The 20,382-nt window shown below is 46.5% G+C and overlaps 1 protein-coding gene across 1 annotated transcript in view; it reads left to right on the top strand.

Moving 5' to 3' along the window:
• HHIPL1 (HHIP like 1) overlaps window positions 1–19,612 on the top strand; it is a 41,904-nt gene extending 22,292 nt beyond the window's left edge. Inside the window, exons 2-9 of the mRNA XM_009636880.1 lie at window positions 4,985–5,631; window positions 7,910–8,053; window positions 8,533–8,861; window positions 10,700–10,826; window positions 11,687–11,832; window positions 14,397–14,478; window positions 16,295–16,377; window positions 19,008–19,612. Of these exons, the coding sequence (XP_009635175.1) occupies window positions 4,985–5,631; window positions 7,910–8,053; window positions 8,533–8,861; window positions 10,700–10,826; window positions 11,687–11,832; window positions 14,397–14,478; window positions 16,295–16,377; window positions 19,008–19,612 (2,163 nt within the window). The remainder of the gene's footprint in view (window positions 1–4,984; window positions 5,632–7,909; window positions 8,054–8,532; window positions 8,862–10,699; window positions 10,827–11,686; window positions 11,833–14,396; window positions 14,479–16,294; window positions 16,378–19,007) is intronic.
• The last annotated feature ends 770 nt before the right edge of the window (window positions 19,613–20,382 follow it).

Raw genomic sequence — 20,382 nt, forward strand, 5'->3', positions numbered from 1 at the left:
GGGATTCAGCTGCTCCGGGGGCTTCTGCTGCACGGGGGCCACCAGCTGCGCAGGGGGATTCTGCCGCACAGGGGGCTCCCGCCGCACGGAGGGCTCCTGCTGCGCAAGGGGCTTCAGCCTCACAGGGGACTTCAGCTACACAGGGGGCTTCTGCCAGACAGGGGGCATCAGCTTTACAAGGGGATTCAGCTGCACAAGGGGATTCAGCCCCTGCACGGTGCTTTGGCCACACAGGGTGCTCTGGCCCAGGTATGGGTGCTTCAGCCCTGTCACGGTGCTTTGGCCCAGGTATGGGTGCTTTAGTCCGGGTGTGGGTGCATCCACCTGTGCAGGGCTGCATCAAGCCCAGGTATGGATGCGTCAGCCCACGCATGGATGCAGTGGTCTGTGGTGGTGGCGGGTACACTGGTCCAGGCACAGGTATTTTGGACCTCACAAGGGTGTATGAGATATGACATGGGCACATCAGCCCAGGAATCACTGCATCCACCCGTGCAGGGCTGCATCAGCACAGGCACAGGGGATTTTGGACAGCCTAGGGGTGTGTGAGCCATGGCGTTAGTGCCCGGCCTGACAGGGGTACATGGACCCCCACACAGGTGCATCAGCCGTGGCATCAGTGCTCAGGCCCAGGCATGGATGCATTGGCCCATGCATCAGGGATTAGTGCAGCAGCCTAGGCATGTGCTCCCAAGGCACTGTCAGGAGCAGCTGTCCGTCATTCGGTTTCCCAGTGGCCTTTTCCTCTTTTGGCATGTGGTTGGAAAGAGGAGTAGGGATGTTGTTCTGCTTCAATTTATGAGCAGCAGTGCTCTGAGATGGGTGTGTGGGCAGTTACAATTTGCAGACTCCCCTCGCCCTGCCAGGGTTAGATCCTTGCACCTGGTGAAGACGCCCAGGAGGGGCCCAGCCTGCACAGAAGATGCTCCTTGTTATGCCCAGCTCATGGGATCAGGTCATTTTTTTTGTACTGGGTTACAGCATCCTGAGACTCTTAGCATGTGCCAGGTGCTAACAGTCCTGAGTCGTGCCTGAGGATGCAGCCTGGAAACCTCTGTGGCGGCCATCCCACACGGGGGAAATTTCCACTTGGGGTTGATGTTCTGTGGCCAGATATGATAACAAGATGATCTCAGTTTGTGCAGAGCAAAGCCTCTGACCCTGTCATCGTCGGTGGCCTCGTATGTATGAAAATGCCCCTGAGACAGAGCAGTGGCAGCTCTGTGCTGTGCAAGTGTAACTCTCAAATTAATTCAGACAGTGGAGTCTCGTCTGCTGTGCTCAGATGGGATCAAAGTGGCTTTTCAGAAATCCTGCTCCTAGCATTTTGCAGGGTACCTCTTGTGTTCCTGAAAGCGTGAAGGGAAAGCCAACCCTTTTCCACAACAGCTTCTAGAGAGTTGGCTTTTATTTCGTCTCACATTGTACTGGAAGCAAAAAAAAACCTTTTAATGTATTCCTGAAACAAGTGGTGTCCAAAAGTTCGTTTGCAGATAGGAAGCCAGTTAGCAGTGCCTGCGAAGCACTCCTTCTGCCTCTGGAAGCAATAAGTAAGTCTCCCGCGTACATCAGAAACCCGACCGTTGAAAATTTGTTCAGAAGCGGTGAAGTATTTTGGTGTGGGAAAAATGATTCACTGAATGTTCGGATGAGCTCAGTGCATCATCAGCCCAGATGCGGCTGCGAACCACCACCTCTGGCTGCGCAAACACGAAATGGAAGTTCAGGCATTGCAAACACTCCAGAACACTCTGCTTCCATTCATTCGTTATGTATACAATTTATATTCAAGACCTGAACCTATAGGTGGGTTTCTGTGACTTATTCAGCACACTTCTGTCTCTTTCTGCTCACAGTTTGTGATTTCTCTCAAATGTGATCAAATTATTTTGACAAGTGTCTTGGCTTGTACTTGTGGTGAGGGTTCCTACCCTCTCTTAAACTGTGACTTGCTACAGGGTGTTGTTTCTGTTCCTTGTGGGAGGGCAAGTGGAAGAGCAGAAGCATCCTTCCCTCGGTGCTGCCCATGATCCCCTCACCCAGAAGCAGGCTGAGAGGATGCCTTTGGTCCTCCTTTGGGGGAGAGGAGGGCTGCGGTGGGACATCCCCTGCCTGCCCCATGGCCTTGACACCCAGGGGTAATTTGACGGGGGCAGCAGGTCTCAGGGGCCGTGTGTGGATGTGAATTATCGTGAGGTGGGATGCAGGACACCAGACTACGGGAGAGCAGATGCCTCGTTCTGCTCCTTGGAGAACAGCTTGCTTAAAGGCTTGAGTTTCCAGATGGAGGTGGACAAGGAAGGTCAGGATTACATGAAAGTTAGACGCATTCCTGAGGAGTCCCGTGGCTTCCTCTGGGCTGATAGTGGCAGTAACTAAGCCATTGTTTGATGTGGGTGTTCGTCCAAATTCAGCCTGTTGCAATTCCTCAGATAAACAGCTGCCTCTGAATTCCTGGAACAGATAGGATGGGTTTGGCTAACTTCTCTTAATGTCACTTGTTTTATTTTCTGATGAGTTATTTTCATAGTGTGAGCTTGTTCCAGCCCTACTGAAGTTACTGATCATCTGCCCATTAGTTTCCTTGGTCTTTGGACCACATCATAGTTTAAAATGAACAGACCGTGCCATTTGGGAGTGAGAATTTAGATCTATTAGTGATGCTGGGCTGTGACCGAGTGTAGAGTTTCTTGCTGTTTGAGTTAGTGAATGTGACAAGAATGAAGGGTGAAGGGCCGCAACATTTGCTTCAGAAGCAGAGAAATTCAGGATCAGGAGTCAGGCTCCATCTCTGATGGAATAAAGGTTGGAAGATACTGCAGATGTGGCTGGAAAATACCCTAGACCCATGCTTGGGTACTGAAGGTGAATGACAGATCTCTGAACATCACTGTCAGCGTAACACTGCTGAAAATAGCCATATGCTACCAGGAATGTGGCAAGGAGTGAAGAAGTCACCCACAACGTTGTCTGCTTTTCAGCCACCCCTGAGGCCAGGGTGAACAGCCCGCAGCAGCAAAGGGACAGGGAAACCATACCTCAGTGCTATTTTTAATTCCAGTGCTGGAGCCAGGACATTGCTTGGTAATGCCCAAGATCACGGCTTGAGATTTTGACCACTTTGAGAGAGGCTTTCAGGGAACCAGATGGACCCCGGTACTTGGGCGGTGGTCTTCCCCTCTCTGCATGTGAAACCTTCATAGGCAGCAAGAGGCTGAGCTCCCGCCCAGCCCTGCCTTTGCATTCCCTTTCTGTCTTGTTTCAGTTTGTTTCCTAAGGCCAAATTTTCAGTCATAACAACTGCATTGGCAAATGCTCTGGCTCTTTCTGTCCCTGGCACACCTCGCGTCGCCGAGCCGAGCGCCGTTACCCAGTCTGCCCGTGTAATTTCAGTGTTTTGTGTCACACGCAATCTCCTTTTTACCACATTAATTGCTGCTCATTTGAAGGCGTAATAACCTTCATTTTGCAATGAATGGCTTGACATTCCAGGAGGAAAGCTTATTGTGCACTAATGATCTGTTATATGGCCTCTCAGTTTATTATGGTATGTAATGGAAAATAAAATAAAAATTAAATATCGTGTGTACTTATCAGCTAATTTAAATACTTCACTATCTCAGATGTTATATCTTTTCAGCTATTGAATAGTGCTGTAATCTACATTAAGAAATAGGTCCCCATAGATTTAGAAACAGCTCCCTATATTATTTTTTTAACTAAGCTGGTTTTGCTTGGAAGAAATGCCATCTAGGAATTAAAAAATGCTGAATTTATTCAAGAAGGGTACTTTCTCTTCCTACCTTTCTCGCCTCGCTTCTTTATCTACCCTGTGAAAACAACTGAGCCTCCACTGAGTCATGTTACGTTATTTGGAGAGCACTTTTGAGATGCTTGTCGGGAAGATGCATTATGACTGGAAAATACTGTGTGTTTATTACAAGGAAAAGCCCTTGCAAAGCAGAACTGAGTCACTTCGGTCAGTCTGTAATTTACAGACAGTATTAATGGATTGCAGTGGCTTTTTACATAAGGAAAATGTTCCTGTCGGCGTTCTAGTAGTGGAGAACACAGTGAACTATGTGAATTTGGTTCAGTCCTTAGGTAGGTTTCTGAGGCTGCACCTTCTGTAAGCTAGGGCTGTGCTGTGGCCGCTGCCGGTGGACCTTGCCTGTGTTGTGGCCATTTGGTGCTCACTGTCTGAAATCCTGTTGCCTGAGTGTCCCCCGCCGAACTTGGTGACCAGTGTCATGATGATGAGATTCACTTCACCACTTCTAGCCAGATATATGAAGTGTCTGTAGGCAAATATCCACCAGCAAGGGCAGCTGGACCCGAGCAAGGCTGGTGTATGCAGTGATAGCATCCCAGGGCTGGGTGCACTGTGCGGCACAAAGGATGGGTGTCCTTCTCCCCTCCTCCTACACCTTCTCATCCTGCTCCTTCCAACCTGTAAAATCACATCTGTGTTTGAGGTGCATGTCCGAATTGTTGGATGACGACATATGGAAGTCACAGCCTTTTGCCCCACCAACCTTTCCCATTCCCTCCTCAGCCTGGAGACGCAGGACCTGAATCTCCTTAGCTAACTCCTGGGTTTCATTGCCGTGCTGTGGTGAATCTGCTCGTTATTTCATAGATAAAGCCAGCATCCAAGACAGAAAAGTCTCCTTTTCCCTAGTACAGTCTGCTAGGGTGATGTAGCAAGATATGTGTCATTGCTGGTTTTCTTGTGTTAGTGCTACGGTTGGAATAAACGAGTAACAGCATGAGGAAGCCAGCTTTCACCAGGAATATTGAAGATCGTTTCTGTGAATGCTGAGATAAACCCGCTTTCTAAGATCTTTTCCTCTGTTAATACATCTTCAGAATAAACCACAACATATGTTGTAATTAAGGTGAAATTTCTCCAATTAGTATTGCTGCTCAGCTGTTTCAAATCTGGTCTAAGAAACAGCTCGAGGCTTTTTCTCTCTCCCTCTAGGAATGTTCTCCATATGCAGCTCACTTGTACGATGCCGAGGATCCCTCCACCCCCGTGCGAACGATACCAGGACTTTGCCAAGACTATTGCATGCAAGTGTGGCAAAAATGCCGCTCCATTTTTCGCTATCTCTCTGCAGACCAGGAGTTAATTGTGCTGGAGAACAACATGGCAAAATTCTGCCGCTACCTGTCCTTGGAGGACACAGACTACTGTTTCCCACACCTTCTGGCTAACCAGAACCTGAATCAAAACCTGGGGTTAGTGACCGCCGACACGGAGGGCTGTCTCCAGCTCTGCCTCATGGAGGTCGCCAACGGGCTGCGCAATCCTGTTGCGATGGTGCACGCCAACGATGGCACCCACAGGTTCTTCATTGCGGAGCAGGTTGGCCTGGTGTGGACCTACCTCCCCGATCGATCCAGGCTTGAAAAGCCATTTCTGAACATCAGCGAAGCCGTACTTACCTCACCTTGGGAAGGAGACGAGAGAGGTTTTCTAGGTATTGTCTTCCATCCTAAATTCAAATTTAATGGTAAAGTTTATGTCTACTATTCAGTTGAAGTTCGTTATGAAGAGAGAATCCGAATCAGTGAGTTCAGAATTTCTCCTGCTGACATGAATACTTTGGACCATGGTTCTGAAAGGTATTGTACACACGTTTCTCTGGCAAATGTATTTAAGATCTCAGAAGGCAGCTTGTGCATTTTTAAAGGCTGTTAATGAATGAGACTTATTTAGCTTAATATTGGTCTTGCATTCCAGTCTTAGTCCAAGTCCATGTCTATCTTACTGAGACAGAGAATATGCCTGTCCTCCGTGGACGAACTGCGAGTGCTCGGGTATAAAACATTTACATTTCTCAGTTCTGCTATGTCAGAAGATTTAACTGAACATTGGTTAAACATGATTTATGGTTAGTATTTTGGGGTTTGGTTTCTGGTTGGGTTTTTTTTGGTATTGTAATTATTACCCTTTAAAATAGACTTCTGCCAAGCATGAGTGAAATTCATTCTGAAGCCAAAGATTTCCAAAATCAGTATAAACAAACTCAGGGATACTGAACCAAAGATGGATTTTCCTCCACATTTCTTCATCTGAATGACAGCTCAACCCTGTGATATTGCGAATTTAACATCAAAGTAAATAAAACGCAAGCCACTGTGCTGTTACTGAGTGCATTTTGATTGGAAATTTCATTTGCTTGAGTCCTATCCTGCAGTTGATCCACATTAATATGCACAGATAATTAGAGGTTTGTTTGTGGAGACAGTCTGTAGATTTATAACCTGGTGCAGAACCACTGTTTTAAGAGACCGCTGAATATTATTAACGTTAAGATTTTTCCTTTGTTTCATGGGTTATACAAGGGCTTTCCAAACACTCAGCAGTGGATGGTTCTAGCTCAAAAATGCGCATAGCCTAATGATAGAAGGGGGATGCTGGTTTATAAAGCAATGGCAGCAATTCAGTGTAAGTGGTGGGTGATAGATAAGGGGAATTTTAACATGGTCCTCGGGAAAGCAAGTTGGGAGCTTAAACCTGCAGACATCAAGGCCCATGAGCTGTCTTGTTTAAAAATCCTCAGGCTCTACGTTTGTAACATTTTCTGTGCTTATTTAGCTGATGGTTAGTACAGCAAAAGCTTAAGAAAACAAAATAGTGGTCCTGTTGTGCTTGTGTAGGCACGGCTCCCGCTGACTTCATCCCGAGATGCTGCCCAAGAGGCAGCTTCGGCCAGCACGTGCGCGTTGCCTTAGCAGGAGGGCGTGTGTCCGTTCGCCTGCAGATTTTTGCTCCGTGTGTTTTGTTTTCTCCCACCTTCTTTGGGAGGTTGAGGAGGATTCACCTTTGTGGCCGTACAGGATCCTCCCTCGCTCCTGCTGCCGGCTGGAGCCTGTGCGCTCGTGCGCAGTTACCTCGTCTCAGAAGTGGTGATGTTTAGCAGCAGGTCACAGAGCAATTACATAGCTGGATTCCTTCCCACAATTTACAGTCTGGTCACAAACTATCAGTACTTTCAGAAGGAAAAAAAAACTCTCTAAAAATGAGGTGGTGTAAGTGATTATTATGATTTGGTTTTGCAGCTATTAAGAGGCACTGTCAGCATGAAATCTGGACTTTTTAAAAAGCTGGAGTAAAATAAATTTCAGCTATTACACCTGGGAACCTCCACTGCATGGATTTGTGGCTTTACCTTTCTATAAGGTTGTACTTTTATATATTTCACCCTTTCCTTACTACGAAAGGGATGCCAGGTGCGTAAAATAAACAGATAAAAGTGGGAGAGAGTTAGGTTTTAAAATGAAGGTAAAGGTTGTCAGTACCACTTTGAATAAACTTTATCAAAATGTTAATTTTTTGGGGGGGCTTCTTTTAACTGCTCAAAAAAAAGCTCATAAAGTCCCATATATGTAATTATCATTTAAGGATTCTTCTCTCTCTAAGAATTGAATTATTACTTAATGTTTGAAAAGTTTTAGATTTGCCTTGAAAGCGCCTGTCAGGACTGTGCCAAATGCTGTACAAATTCACAGATGGACTGGAGTCCTTTCTCTTGCAGTTTACAATCGGATTTAAGATGAGATGCCTTTTATTAAAAAAAAAAAAATTTAAAAAAAAGGAGTTTAACAAGGAGGAAGGAAGAATCAGAGGAAAAGTATAATTAATTAAAAGTGTATTCTGTCATTTCCCAGATTTTCCTTATTACACAATTTGGTGTCTCTGTAATACGGAAAATATGTTGGAATTATTTAAGGTTAGAAAATCATTTATGCCCAGGTAAAATTCAGAAATGTGGATACGGAGGAATTTGCATCAAAACTTATCTACAGCCGTTTCCATGTGTCAAGGGCAACACTGGAGTGACGCTGCTCTGCCCTTTGCTTGCACTGTAGCTAATGCCTCCTCCCTCTTTTCGGTTAGGATAATCCTGGAAATAGAAGAACCTGCTTCCAACCATAATGGAGGAGAGCTGCTCTTTGGAGATGATGGGTATCTCTATATATTTACTGGAGATGGAGGCATGGCTGGGGATCCTTTTGGGACCTTTGGAAACGCCCAGAACAAGTGAGAACCCCTAAAACCTTGTGTGCACCCTGCGTCCCCTCCTGTCGCCCTATATAGACCTCCCACATAGCTCCAGTTTCCTTAGGGGAGGTTATCGAGGTTGTGCCTTTTTTCCCTGCTATCAGCGATAGCTCACTGAGCCCTCCAGATGTCTGCTCGGAGCCCAGTTTTCTGCAAAGTGGAGGGGGGCGGTGTCCGTGAAATGGGAAGAGCAGACTCATCCCTGTGGCAGCTCCAAGCCATGAGCGTGGGTCCATGGGCAGCAGATCATGGGAAGTCAGTGCCACCCCAAGGCCGTTCAGTGGCCTGGGGCAGATGAAATGGTCTTGAAATGGTTGGGTTTTCAGAGATATTTAAAGGCTTGCCTTTCCAAACCAGGAGGAATGAAACCCTAGGCTTTCCAAAACCCCATCTCTGAGTGAGATCTTGTTTAACCAAGATCTAGTTTTATTTTTTTATCCTTTCTTCTCCCAATACAGATCAACCCTGCTGGGCAAAGTGCTGCGGATTGATGTGAACAACAACGACCGCGGGCCTCTGTACCGAATCCCTCCTGACAACCCATTTCTCAACGACCCTAAGGCTCGCCCCGAAATCTATGCGTACGGAGTGAGAAATATGTGGCGGTGCTCTTTCGATAGGGGCGAACCTCAGACCAAGGAAGGGAAAGGGCGGCTCTTCTGTGGAGACGTGGGGCAGAATAAGTACGAAGAAATCGACATCGTCGAGAAAGGGAAAAATTATGGCTGGAGGGCGAGGGAAGGGTTCAGCTGCTACGATAAAAAACTTTGCACCAATTCTTCAATAGGTAAACACATATTTTCTCTAAATGACCTATGTCTCACACCCTGCAGTTTTCTGCACTGTCATTTTTAATTCCCACCTTCAAAGCCTGGCTGCTTGGTGGAAAACATACATTTGTGAGATGTAAATCTACGCAGTCTCAGTCTAGAAGGGGACTTGGGGATGAATATTGAAAGTCCAAGTGTTACCATTTTTGAGTTAGGAGAAAAATGAAACATGCTAGCTGTTGTTTTTCTAGGTGATCGGTGGTGTTAGTTGAATTGCTTGGTGATTCTGTGATTTAGGGGAACAATTTCATCTTTTCCACATAAAATAAGCTTTGCTGCAGAAGCGAGAAAAATTTGGAGAAATTGTATTTTTCTCCGTAACTCAGAAGTAGTGCTGTTATTTAAAAAAAAAGAAAGAAACATACCGTGTAAGCTGGCCAGCCAGTACGCAGACTGCCAGCTTTGCAGGTAGCAGAATAACAGTGTATTTTTATTTCTTTTAGCTACGCCAAAAAGGTCAGACATGGACCACATCTTGTGCTAGAGCATCTCCCCAGAGATCCAGGGGGGCAGTGGGCTTGCACTGATTTGCACTAGCTGGGATTCTGAGTTTTTTCCTCTTCTGTGTGCAATGTGGTGGTGTCTAACTTCCTTTTATTAACTTAGTTTAACTTCCTTCCTTTTATTAGCTTAGCTACGAGTATTCGGTAGTGATTGAGTGTTTTTTATAAAAAATTCAAGGGCAGGGAGCCGATTTTTTGCACTCCCTTTGCTGAAGCAGTTGTCAGAAAGCCCGTTTAGTGCTGTGCTGTGTGACAGCACCTGCGTGAGCGTTCGTGGCAAGCACTTTACTGAGCTCTCTGGGGATTCGGAGCAATTTCTGATGCCTTTAGAGACCCTTTTGTTAGAACAGTGAAATCTCACAGCCCCTTTAAAATTATACAGGCAGCTGCAGCATAGAAAACACTTGCTTTCAGTGAAATGCCCCTGGTGTAAGTTCCCTGCTGGTGGAGCTGCCAGCTTTGCTACTTGAGGCATCTGCTATGTGGGCAGGGAGAAAGGCTGTGAGGATGAGGAGGGGTGAGTACCACGGGGAGATACCTGTAACCCAGGATCTTCAAAAGAAAGGGGAGGAAGCATCCAATGGAGACCTTCAAAATCGGGGCATCCCCCTTTATTTTGCCTCTGTCTTGCGTTTGAACTTGCATTTTACAATGAATATGCCAGTACTACATCTTCCCTGTGCCCTATCATAAATATTTGATGGCCCTTTCAGGTTAAGCTCCCCTGTCTCAGAGAAACAGAAGCTATTCATGCTGACATATGACATATCTTTTCATCAGTGCCTGCAGTCTCGAGTTACCCGGCTCTTTTTTCCCTTTCACCACCGAAAAAAAGCTGCATTGGACAAACATCTCCCACATGGATGCAGTGACTCTAAGAGTAACGTGCAAGTTCATAGCAAAACCAGCCAGGCTGTGTAGAAACGGGCCAGAAGCGGCACTAACAGAGCTGGGCTGTAGCCGGAGGAGAAGGGCTCAGGAGAACGGTGGGATGCCTGGTGATAGAGAGCACTCAGGCCTTTCAGTGGTTCAGCTCCTATTGCAAGTGAAACAGCAGCCGGTCTCGCTGAGCTCGCTCGTCCTTGGTTAGCACAGCCAGCCTGGACAGGGCTATTGAATGTGGTTCCGAAAAGGTGAAAATCAAACTAAATATGACTCCATCAGCACTTCATTTAATTAGGGTGCTCACATGAACCCTATTGTATCGTGCTAGACTCAGACCTACCTGGATAAACAGCTATTCTGCATCATGTGTAAGACAAGGCAAGTCACGGATCTTTTCTCCCCTACAGATGATGTGCTTCCAATTTACGCGTATCCACACAAAATGGGGAAATCCGTTACGGGAGGCTATGTCTATCGGGGTTGTGAGTCTCCAAACTTGAATGGCCTGTACATATTTGGTGATTTCATGAGTGGGTAAGTAAATATCCCAGATAGATACCCACTATACCCCCAGCCAGAGTCCTCCAGCAGCACTCCCCTGCCTGCGAGTGCTCGTGCCACGGAGCACTGAGGGTGTGCTGCTGCTTGCTGCCTGCAAGCACTGGGCAAAGCCTGGCTGCTCGTGGCAGAGGGGCGCACGTAGCGTGTTTTATGTAACCCTTAGTCCATGGTGCTGTGCGGGAATGCGATCCTTGCATTCCAGCAGCCCTCACACCGTGCCAGTACAAATAAAGGGGCGATGATATGATGTTCATTTCAAGTCCTGGAAGTGGTGTAAAAAAGCATTTGAATGCATCCTGAAAAAGAAAACCCACCGTGATGCAACGTTTCCAGACAACGAAGTGAAAGAAAAAAACCAAAAGATTGGCCGGCAGTCAGTCTGCTGCAAACCTGTGATGAAGCAGGCATGAGACTCCTTTCTTTCCCCCGCCATCTCCTCTGCTTTTGCTGTGCCTGCATCTCCCAGGCCTCTCGCACGCAGCCCCCCGACGCCTGCCCCGGCTGATGCACTGGTCCTGGGTGCCGGAGAGAGGGCACAGAGCTGCGGTGAAGCCAAGTGCTCTGCACCTCCAGTAAGGTCCCCCCAGTCTGACAACCATTAAAACCTCCCATATAATTTTTTTTGTGCTTGTATTGCCCCTGAAAGACAAGGTGTTGCAGGGGTGTATAATGTATGTGTTTTAATATCAACAATCTTTTGTTTCTTGGAGGAGCTACACTTCCAATAGTAGCTACTGTGGGTAGGAACCACTAAACATCCTTTCAGGTGTCCTGATTAATGTTCATAAATCATCTTCTTGGTTGCTTAGTGCAAGTGCTTTTTTGCCTTGCAGGCGCCTGATGTCTTTGAAGGAGGATCATGCTACCAGGGAATGGCAGTACAGTGAAATCTGCATGGGGACGGGACAAACGTGCATGTTCCCTGGGCTTATCAATAACTATTATCAATACATCATCTCTTTTGCTGAAGATGAAGCAGGTAATCTTTTAACTTTGTATCGCACTGAATGGCATGTTTGTGGTTTCTCTTTGGATTAAAACAGCAGAGAAAGAGTCAGAGAGGGCTCCTGAGAGGCAGGGGGTGGTGGAGAGGAAGAGCATGAGTCCCTCAGTCTTTAAAATGCTGGTGGGTGAGATTCCCAGCATATCCCAGGTATCAAACCACAGTCACGGTTCTAATTTTGAGGCACGTCCTCCAGTGGCCAGCGTGCCACGCAGTGACTGCGGGGGGAACCGGAGAGGCAGCTGCCTGCAGGACTGAGTCTGGCTGTGCTGCTGCCCGCACGCCTTTGGCCTGGAGGGATGGGGAACAGCAGCAGGCAAATACAATTAGGAAAGAAACCTCATTCTTCATGTGCCATGCCATGGGGAATGCAGGCCCCAAGAGGCTGAGAAGCCGATACTCAAGTGAAAGTGAGTCTATGCTCTTGGCTAGTCAAGAGGGCTGCTGGCGTTATTAATGGATACAGGGAAGCAGAGGTAATGAACTGTAATTATGAACCTGCTCACCCCGGCCTGGAATATTTGTGCCTCTTGAGGTGAAGCAGAATGAAAGCCCTACGTTATGTCTCGAGTGAGGCATCAGCAAGAGGCTGCTTAAGTCCATGTTTTATTAGTGCCAGCTGGGATTTTGCCTTGCATAAGACTGAAGGATGTAGTCCCAGTCGAGTTTTTTTTAAGACTGGAGACTTTATGCTTTCTAGGAAGGAGCTGCTGCAATTTGAAAAGGAGGGAATAGAGTCCTCGGGTGAAACCTGGTGGTCGCTGCCTTTGTTTGTATAAGGTCATGGTTAATTGCCCGGCCCCGTGGTGGGGCAGGCAGAGCCTGCAGCTCCTGGCTGGGGACAGGGAGAGGACAACCCTCGCTGAGGAACCTCATGTGAGCCTCGGCAATGCAGGAGTTTGTGTTCTGCCCCATTGCGGGGAGGTCCTGGCCTGTGGTCACAAGCACCCACTTCCAGAATGCCCCAATTTTTAAACTTCTGTTTTTCCTGCAGATTATGTCAGGTGTGGATGTTGCACAAATGCAAATTTTATCATGTAAATACAAATCATCCAAATTAAGTATTAGCTCAAATGTTTGACTTCAGAATTTTATCTTTTTGGAGTTAAAATCCATTTTCTTTAATGATTAATGTTCATGGAAGGTAGAGCTGTTTTGCAGTGCTGTGGCAAGAAGGATATCTGACCCTAAAACCAGAAAAACTTAGTTTAAATCTGCTTTATGGCAAGGGAGAGGGCTGCCAAGTGCAGTATCAAGCTGCTATCTGCAGCCCTTGCTCATGCACCCGGGCAGCGGCGTCTCCCTCGCCCTGTGCCCGTGGGCAGAGTCTGTGCAAAGCTGGGGGGGGAACCGCTGCTGCCCTGTGCTTTTCACACATGCTTCGCCTAAGTATAATAGAGCTGGGTGGAAATTTGGGCTGGAGTCTGTTCTCAGAGGTAGTTATTTGCCTTGTGTTTGCTTTATTATAATGGAAAGAAATCCGTTGATAACAGCTTAGTGAGTTTTCTTTATCTGCAGCGAACAGTCTTCTCTGTCGCCCTTTTTGGTGTGCCGGGAGTCTGCTTTTTTACAAGTTTATCACACAGTTTATTTTAACAAGCTTTTCTTCATGGAAGTGTTTGGTTTTTGGGGTTGTTGCTCTGATGAATGTTAATCTGGCTGGTGCGGTGGGTGTGTTTACACAGGGGGGGACACCTATATTTTTGGCTCATTGCACAGCCATTATCAAGCCAGCATCCCCAGCCCCTGGCAGCTGAACGTGTCAGGGACGCCTGTGTCTGTGGGGCGCACATGTGATCCAGCCTGTGTGTGTCATGGCCCCAGCATCCATATTTCTGCCTGATAATTTCCGGGAAAAAGGGGTGGGATGTGAAGCACACTTCGCTGCACCACAAGATGCGGTGCCAGGTGTTTCCCGTCCCTGTTTGGATCAAGGCTGCCTCTGGCCTGTGGTTAATGGAGCGACCAGAAACAGAAACCAGGCAGGGGTGGCCAGGGCTGGTCAGGGGTGGCTGGTTTCTGCCCTGGGAGCATCCGCAGGAGCTCGGCCAGGGCAGCGCAGGAGGGCAAGGAGGAGAAGGGAGGCTCAGAAGCCAGCAGGAGCTGCCACCGACTGCCCACGTCTTCCTTTGCTCACTCTGACCCTGCTGCTCCTTCCCCTCTTCCCCTTGGGGTACCCACAGGATGCCCAAAAACATCTGCCTTACTCACTAAGCAGGTCTCTGTTATCTCTTTTTCTTCCTTTTTCCCCCCTTTTTTTTTAAATATTGCAAATTTATTTTTTCTCTCTGATGCTTTTCATTGCACCGCTCAAGCACTTGAGCTGGCAAAAGAGAAAGGAGAGCGCTGGAGGGACTGCTTATCCCAGCCTCCCCTGCACGACAGGGAGAGAAGGATGGAAGTGCAGTTAAGAGAAAATAAGTGAAAAAAATGGTGATGGGCATTGTTTGGCTGAAGGTCGAGCCCCATCCATGTGACCTGACAGAGCTGTGACGAACCAAATGCCGGTAGACATGGCTGTGTTTGTTTTTTTTTTCCAGGGGAACTTTACTTCATGTCTACCGGCATACCAAGTGCCACAGCTCCCCATGGAGTGGTGTACAAAGTGGTGGACACCTCTAGGTATGAGCTGTGCTTGTTGCAAAGCCTAAGCGTGGTGCAGCATGTCCAGGTGTGGGTGTGATGAGTGACGCTGACTGACTAACCAGCTCTTCACCCTTTGGTGGAGCTTGATCAAGGAACGGCTGAAGCAACCCCTTGTGGGTCTGCTTTGCTCCTGCAGTCATGGGAGTCTACGCTGCCTGGTGATCGCCAACTTGTTATGGGGCCTGTTGGTGTTATGTGGGTTCAGATTTGCTCCTGAAAGCTAAAGGAGTATTTTATGGGTGGCTTGTCTTTCCCGGGCAAAGTTCCTCTAGATTCCTTCCCAGAAAGAGGCAGTTTTTCTCAAGGTGTTTATTCTCTGTTCCTCTCCATCCCTTGTAGCCGGCTGCATCTCCTGTAAGAGCCCCGTGCGCAGGCAGCTGCAGCCAAAGCTGACCCAGCATGACCTGCAGTGCTTTCATAGGCAAACCAGAAATGAATTTCAAAAAGTACATGCTTTTTTGTGATACAATGAGGAAAATGGTTCGGACAAGGACATAAGACCATTGTTACACCTTCTGGGTCCCGTGTGCACGTATCTTCAGACGGAGCAAGGCAGGGAATAGTTGTGTTTTATGGGAAGACTTATAGCTGTTTTTTCCATCTTCCTGTTTTTTAAGCATTATTGTTATTGGTGAAACACCAAAATACTTTCAGCCAGACATGTAGAGTAAGACTTTTGTAGCTTTTATATTTTTAAAAGGATTAAATTTACAGCTTTAGCTATCTGAGCATTTTGAACCAAATCACTTTTCTGTCTTATGTTGGAAGCAGACCCCAAAGTTAAACAGCCCCCAGAGCTGCTGCGTGTTTCCCTCCGACTCCTCCTCTGTCAGAAGCATTTTCCATTCCCTGACACAGTGGAAGAGTTCCTGTAAACTGCGTATTAAGAGGCTGCTATTACGCAACGTTTGCAAAAATAAAGCAAGCAGAAGTCAAAAGAAAGTTGTAAGTTTAAGTTTAAAAAGGAGCTTCTTTAGTGCATCGAGTCCAGCTATATGAATAAGAAAGAACTCACAGGAAAATTCATAAAAGTAGGGAATGTTCCTGTGGCAGTAGCTGAGAGGGAAGCTCTTTGCCTTCCACAGAAATGCAAATGCAAACAATCCTAATTACAAAGGAGTTACACCCTCCAAATGCAAACATAATGCATTTTTGAACCCGTTTGAAAACCTCTGAACGGGGCTGCAGATTAACGAGCCAGACAGCATAGGAAAAAGTGATGAGGAACTGGATGTAACTTCTCAGAAGTGAGATACACCTCCATGGCAAACAAATTTGAGTCAAAATAATGCGCTGTTCTAAGAGGGAGCTTCTGTAGGAGACACCTAGAGCTCTTGTTTGAAACTAATGTCTTTTGTCTGGGCTTTACATACAAATAATAGTGTGTTATTTTGCTTCTTTGAAGACAGCCTGAAAACTTGCATGCACATGACCTTTATGTCAGATGTTCAACATACACTGTCGTGTTTTGTGATTTTTATTTTCAATTTGATTAATCTCTTTCTGTAATGCTTGAACCTGCCTGTGTTTTATTTCCTTAATGGATTCAGCAATAGCAAGTGAAAGCACAGCCAGAGGACTCCACTGCCTTGTGAATATTTGGACTTTGATCAACGGAGATATGCGATTGTTTAATTATGTTTTCTACTGTAAGAGATTACTTGGATCATTTAAAGAGACTTTTTTTTTTTCCAGTGAGCATTACATTCATTGGAAAACAATGGGAAGCAAAGGCTCACCATGCCATGGGAAAGGAATTAATTGTACGCCGTATGTACCCCTTTTTTCGCAGGAGAGCACCACCAGGAAAATGCCGAGTTGAGCCATCGCCAGTGAAAGTAAAAAGCAAGCGCATCCAGTTTGTGCCAAAGGAGAGTAAGTGCCACTGTGGCTGCTTATTATTGGCGCATGTTAGCTGGCAGTAAATATAAACTCCAGGCTCGCACTATCTCTGTATGCGTGGAGACCACCCAGAGCACCACTCTTCAGAGTATCCTCAAAATTAATTCTTACCAGCTGTTTTGGATCTGAAGAGTTGGTTCAAATAAAGCATGAGATATTTTCCCCCCTCCTGGCCATGTGAAATCCTCTCTGTAGTTTCTGCCTCTGTACATTTTCCCTTCTCCGTGCTACCTCATACCTGTTCCATTACCACTGACTTGGTTTCCCCCTAACAGTTTCTGTACAGAGATCCTGTGCTCTATGGTGCTTTTCAGCGATAAGTGATTTTTTGCAGTGCCTTCAGGTAGAGAGGAGCACTTCAGGAGCTGAAGGACGTGGTGGCTAAAGGGTTGGGAAATAGCTCATTGAGCAAGAGGAGGGCTGGGTCACTGTTAGTTGTAAGTGAGAGAATATGGGATGAGAAAACGCTCCCAAAGGAATCACCGTGATCAGCCATTCAGGTGAACTTTTGGCTTATCCAAACCCTCCAGGGCTTTTTGATTGCTTCATACTGAATGAAGTATTGTACTGCTAAAGCTGGAGCAGTCAGCGATGCAGCTGAATCTGCAGCAAGCCAAGTACGATTTATGTTAAATGCAAACCCTGAAATAGTCTATTAGGATCTCAAAATTAGATTAGGCAGCATCACCTTTATCTTCCCTTGTGCATTTTGTTTACACATGTAAGTACCTAGGCAGTACTCTAACAACTTTGTTGTGAAGTTAATATGTAGGATCTCTAATGTCAGAACACATTTAATTTTTAATTACATTAATCTTGTTTACACTGCATTTGAGTCATTGACGGTTCCTACAGCTTTGACTTCAAGGAGGAATGAGGGAACTCAGCACCTTGAGAGATCGAGTCTTTGAGGTGGAACAAGATCCAGGGCTAATGGTTAACTGTTGACATGCCTGAGCACTCAGCACATAGCCCGAAACGTTCTCCTTTGCAAGCTGCGCACGCAGTTTCCAAATATTATTAACTTGATTTGTGTTCTACCAGCTTTGTCTCTGTTTCTTCTTATGCATTATTCTCTATGCAAGTCCAAAGTTCAGATGTTTAAACTACACATGTGACTAAGTCTTCTGGGTTTGATCACAAAATAAAACTTAGAAACAGTGCGAGAGATTCTGCTAAGTATCTCATGAACAGACTTCACATGTAGGTGAAAACCAAGCAGGAAGATTTGGATTCAGAAGCACGCAAACAGGATGTGTAGCTGTAAATATTTTGCTCTTTCAGTTAGTGTTCAGTGTGAACGTAACAGAATCACCAAGGCATGCAGCTTGCATTAGCTAGACAAGTGGATTTGTTGGAAGCGTGTGTAATAAATAGCTTGAGGAAGAGTAATATATAATAACAACTTGATTCAGTGAGGTGAAAAGCACTCCCAGGTGACCGTTAGCTTTCATGCAGTCCTACATATCATTATATGAGCTTGAGGATTTTTAAATGCTTTGCCAGATCAGACTCCAGCAACTGAGGTGTGCACAGGTAAGGCTTTCACATTTGTTTCTTACCTTCAGAACCTCAGCTTCCAAAGAAGGGTAATGTTTTCATGCCACAAATACAATTCCTCTCCAGAGAGTATTATTTGGAAAAGCTGGACTGCTGCAGGGATTTGTCTTTTGGGGATTACAGATATTAAGCACAAATAAGACAGTCAATTTTTTCCTCATCTCTGTACTACGAAGCAAATGATGAATGAGAATGGAGAAACCTAGGATATAATTCAAAAAGTTGTGATGTCTTTGCAAATGTATGTGACACTGTCCCAGCTCAGTAGATTGTTATTCTGAGTAACTCTAAATTGCTTCCTTCTGAGAAGCTAAAACTTATTTTTAAGCTAAAAATAGAGTGCATGTGAATAAGCAAGTCCAGTAACGCCTGGAAAAAGCAAGTCCAGTAATGCCTGGAAACTGTGACAGCAAAGAATTTTCAGTTCTTCAGAGTTCAAGGCTCTTTTACTTTTTTTCATAAGGAAGAAAAAACCCAACCCCAAATCCTGTTTTATGTGTTGTCCTGGCAACTCCATTCCTTTTGCACATTCCAGTTGCCAGAGAGAATTGATTTTGAATGTTCCTGATTTCAGCTCCTCTGAATAAAGCATCTGGCCCAGTGGGGAGGCCGGCGCTCGGTCTGGAAATGATCCAATCATTAGTAATGAAGAGAAGAGCAGAAATAGTGCCTGTCTTTAAAATGCTTTCAGCAGGGGAGAAGGGTAGGGTGGGGAACTCCTTTTCTGACCGTGAAACTCCAGTGCCCACCCTTTAATGGCCAGGCTGAGATTTTGCCAAGAAACTGCTTGGAGTTTCTTGGGAGAGGCTCACTAGTTGGCATTAAGCCCTGCAGTCCTCTCTGCTAACTAAAAGCAGCCGACATTTTTCGCTGAGGAAATATTGGCTCATGGGGAGCGTTGTCGTTTCTCAACAAGATCAAGTAAGCAAATTCCAAGGAACAAGTTAAATAAGTCAAAAACCAGTGCTGGTTTCATATAGTTGGCTTTAAGTAGCGTCTGTAGAGTGACAGACTCATGGTTTCCTGGGCTTTTCCCCCAACAGAGCTTATTGTGAAAACACCAACGCCGCGTCCCCAGCCAAAGGCCACGACCGAGGCCCCACGGGGAGCCAGGCCAGACCCCGAAACCCCCCGCACTCCAACTGGGGACTGGGAGGGCCAAGCTCTGCCGCTGCCGAGGAACCGAAGCAGGACGCCCACCACCCCAGCGCCGAGCGGCAGGACCCCCAAGCCCAGGAAGGGAGGAGGGAGGAGGGGGCAGCGCAGGAAAAAGAAGCCCCCCGGCACAGCCCCGCCACTGCGGAGTGGCGCCGTGCGGCTGATGGCACAGCAGGGCCGCAGTCGGAGCCGGGGCCGGGTGGAGGTTTACATCGACGGCGAGTGGGGCACAGTGTGCGATGATGGCTGGAGCTTGCCCGCCGCTGCCGTCGTGTGCCGCCAGCTGGGCTTCCCCTACACGGTGCGGGCCAGCAAGAAGGCAGAATTTGGGGAAGGGACCTCCCTTCGCATTCTCCTGGATGACGTCCAGTGCTCCGGGCAGGAGAAGACGCTGCTGGAGTGTGACCACGCTGAGGTGGGCACGCACAACTGCTCCCACGAGGAAGATGCCGGCGTGGTGTGCAGCCGGGAGGAGGTGGCAGACTGGTGACAGGAGCTGGCGAGACTCGGCACACGTCCCCTTCTTGCCCAACCCTCTAAACCAGCGCCAGTATTGAGGAGGGTGTGCTCTGCCTTGAGGGTGCTGCCTCTGTTCGAAGTAATCTTGCTGTTTTCTTCGTGTTCATCCCCATCTGTCTGCCTTGGAGGGAAGTAAAAAGTAAAATGAAGCAGTGACTTGAGTATGTTGTGGGCAGGGACTGCATTTGTATGGGGTTTTTTATAAGAAGAAAACCCCAAACATCGGCCATCATGGATTAGAAAAAAGGTGTATCCTGTTGTCCTTTCACCTTTCAAAATACAACATTCCCAGCCATGCTTCACAGTGTTTTGCCAAAAAATAAGTTCCCAAATGACCATGTTCTGCTCTTACTTACGGAATTGTTTGCGTTGTTTGGCTTGCTTTGCCACCTGCAGCTCTGAGTGGTAGTTAAATCTGTGCCTTTCTTTGCAGAATACAGAAGTAGATTTTTTTCTTTTTAACTTTCCATGCACTAGTTGAAAGGAAAATGATTCTTCTGTAATGCTTTATATTGGTATAAGCCTATTGGTTATCAAAGATAACTGCGTGTAAGCAAAATCAGATAAATTAGAAAAAGTCATAGCATACTGCCTGGAAAACATTTCTTCAGTTTACCCTAGTCTAACCAAAAAGAAAATCTGGCCTTTTTTACATGAACAGAATTATTATCCAGTTTAACCCTGAAGATACTTTGTACATGTTTCTCCACTTTCCCAAATGTTGTGAAGCTATGTTGTTTT

The sequence above is a fragment of the Egretta garzetta genome, unplaced genomic scaffold, assembly GCF_000687185.1.
Source record: "Egretta garzetta isolate BGI_Z169 unplaced genomic scaffold, ASM68718v1 scaffold374, whole genome shotgun sequence".
Classification (NCBI taxonomy): domain Eukaryota; kingdom Metazoa; phylum Chordata; class Aves; order Pelecaniformes; family Ardeidae; genus Egretta; species Egretta garzetta.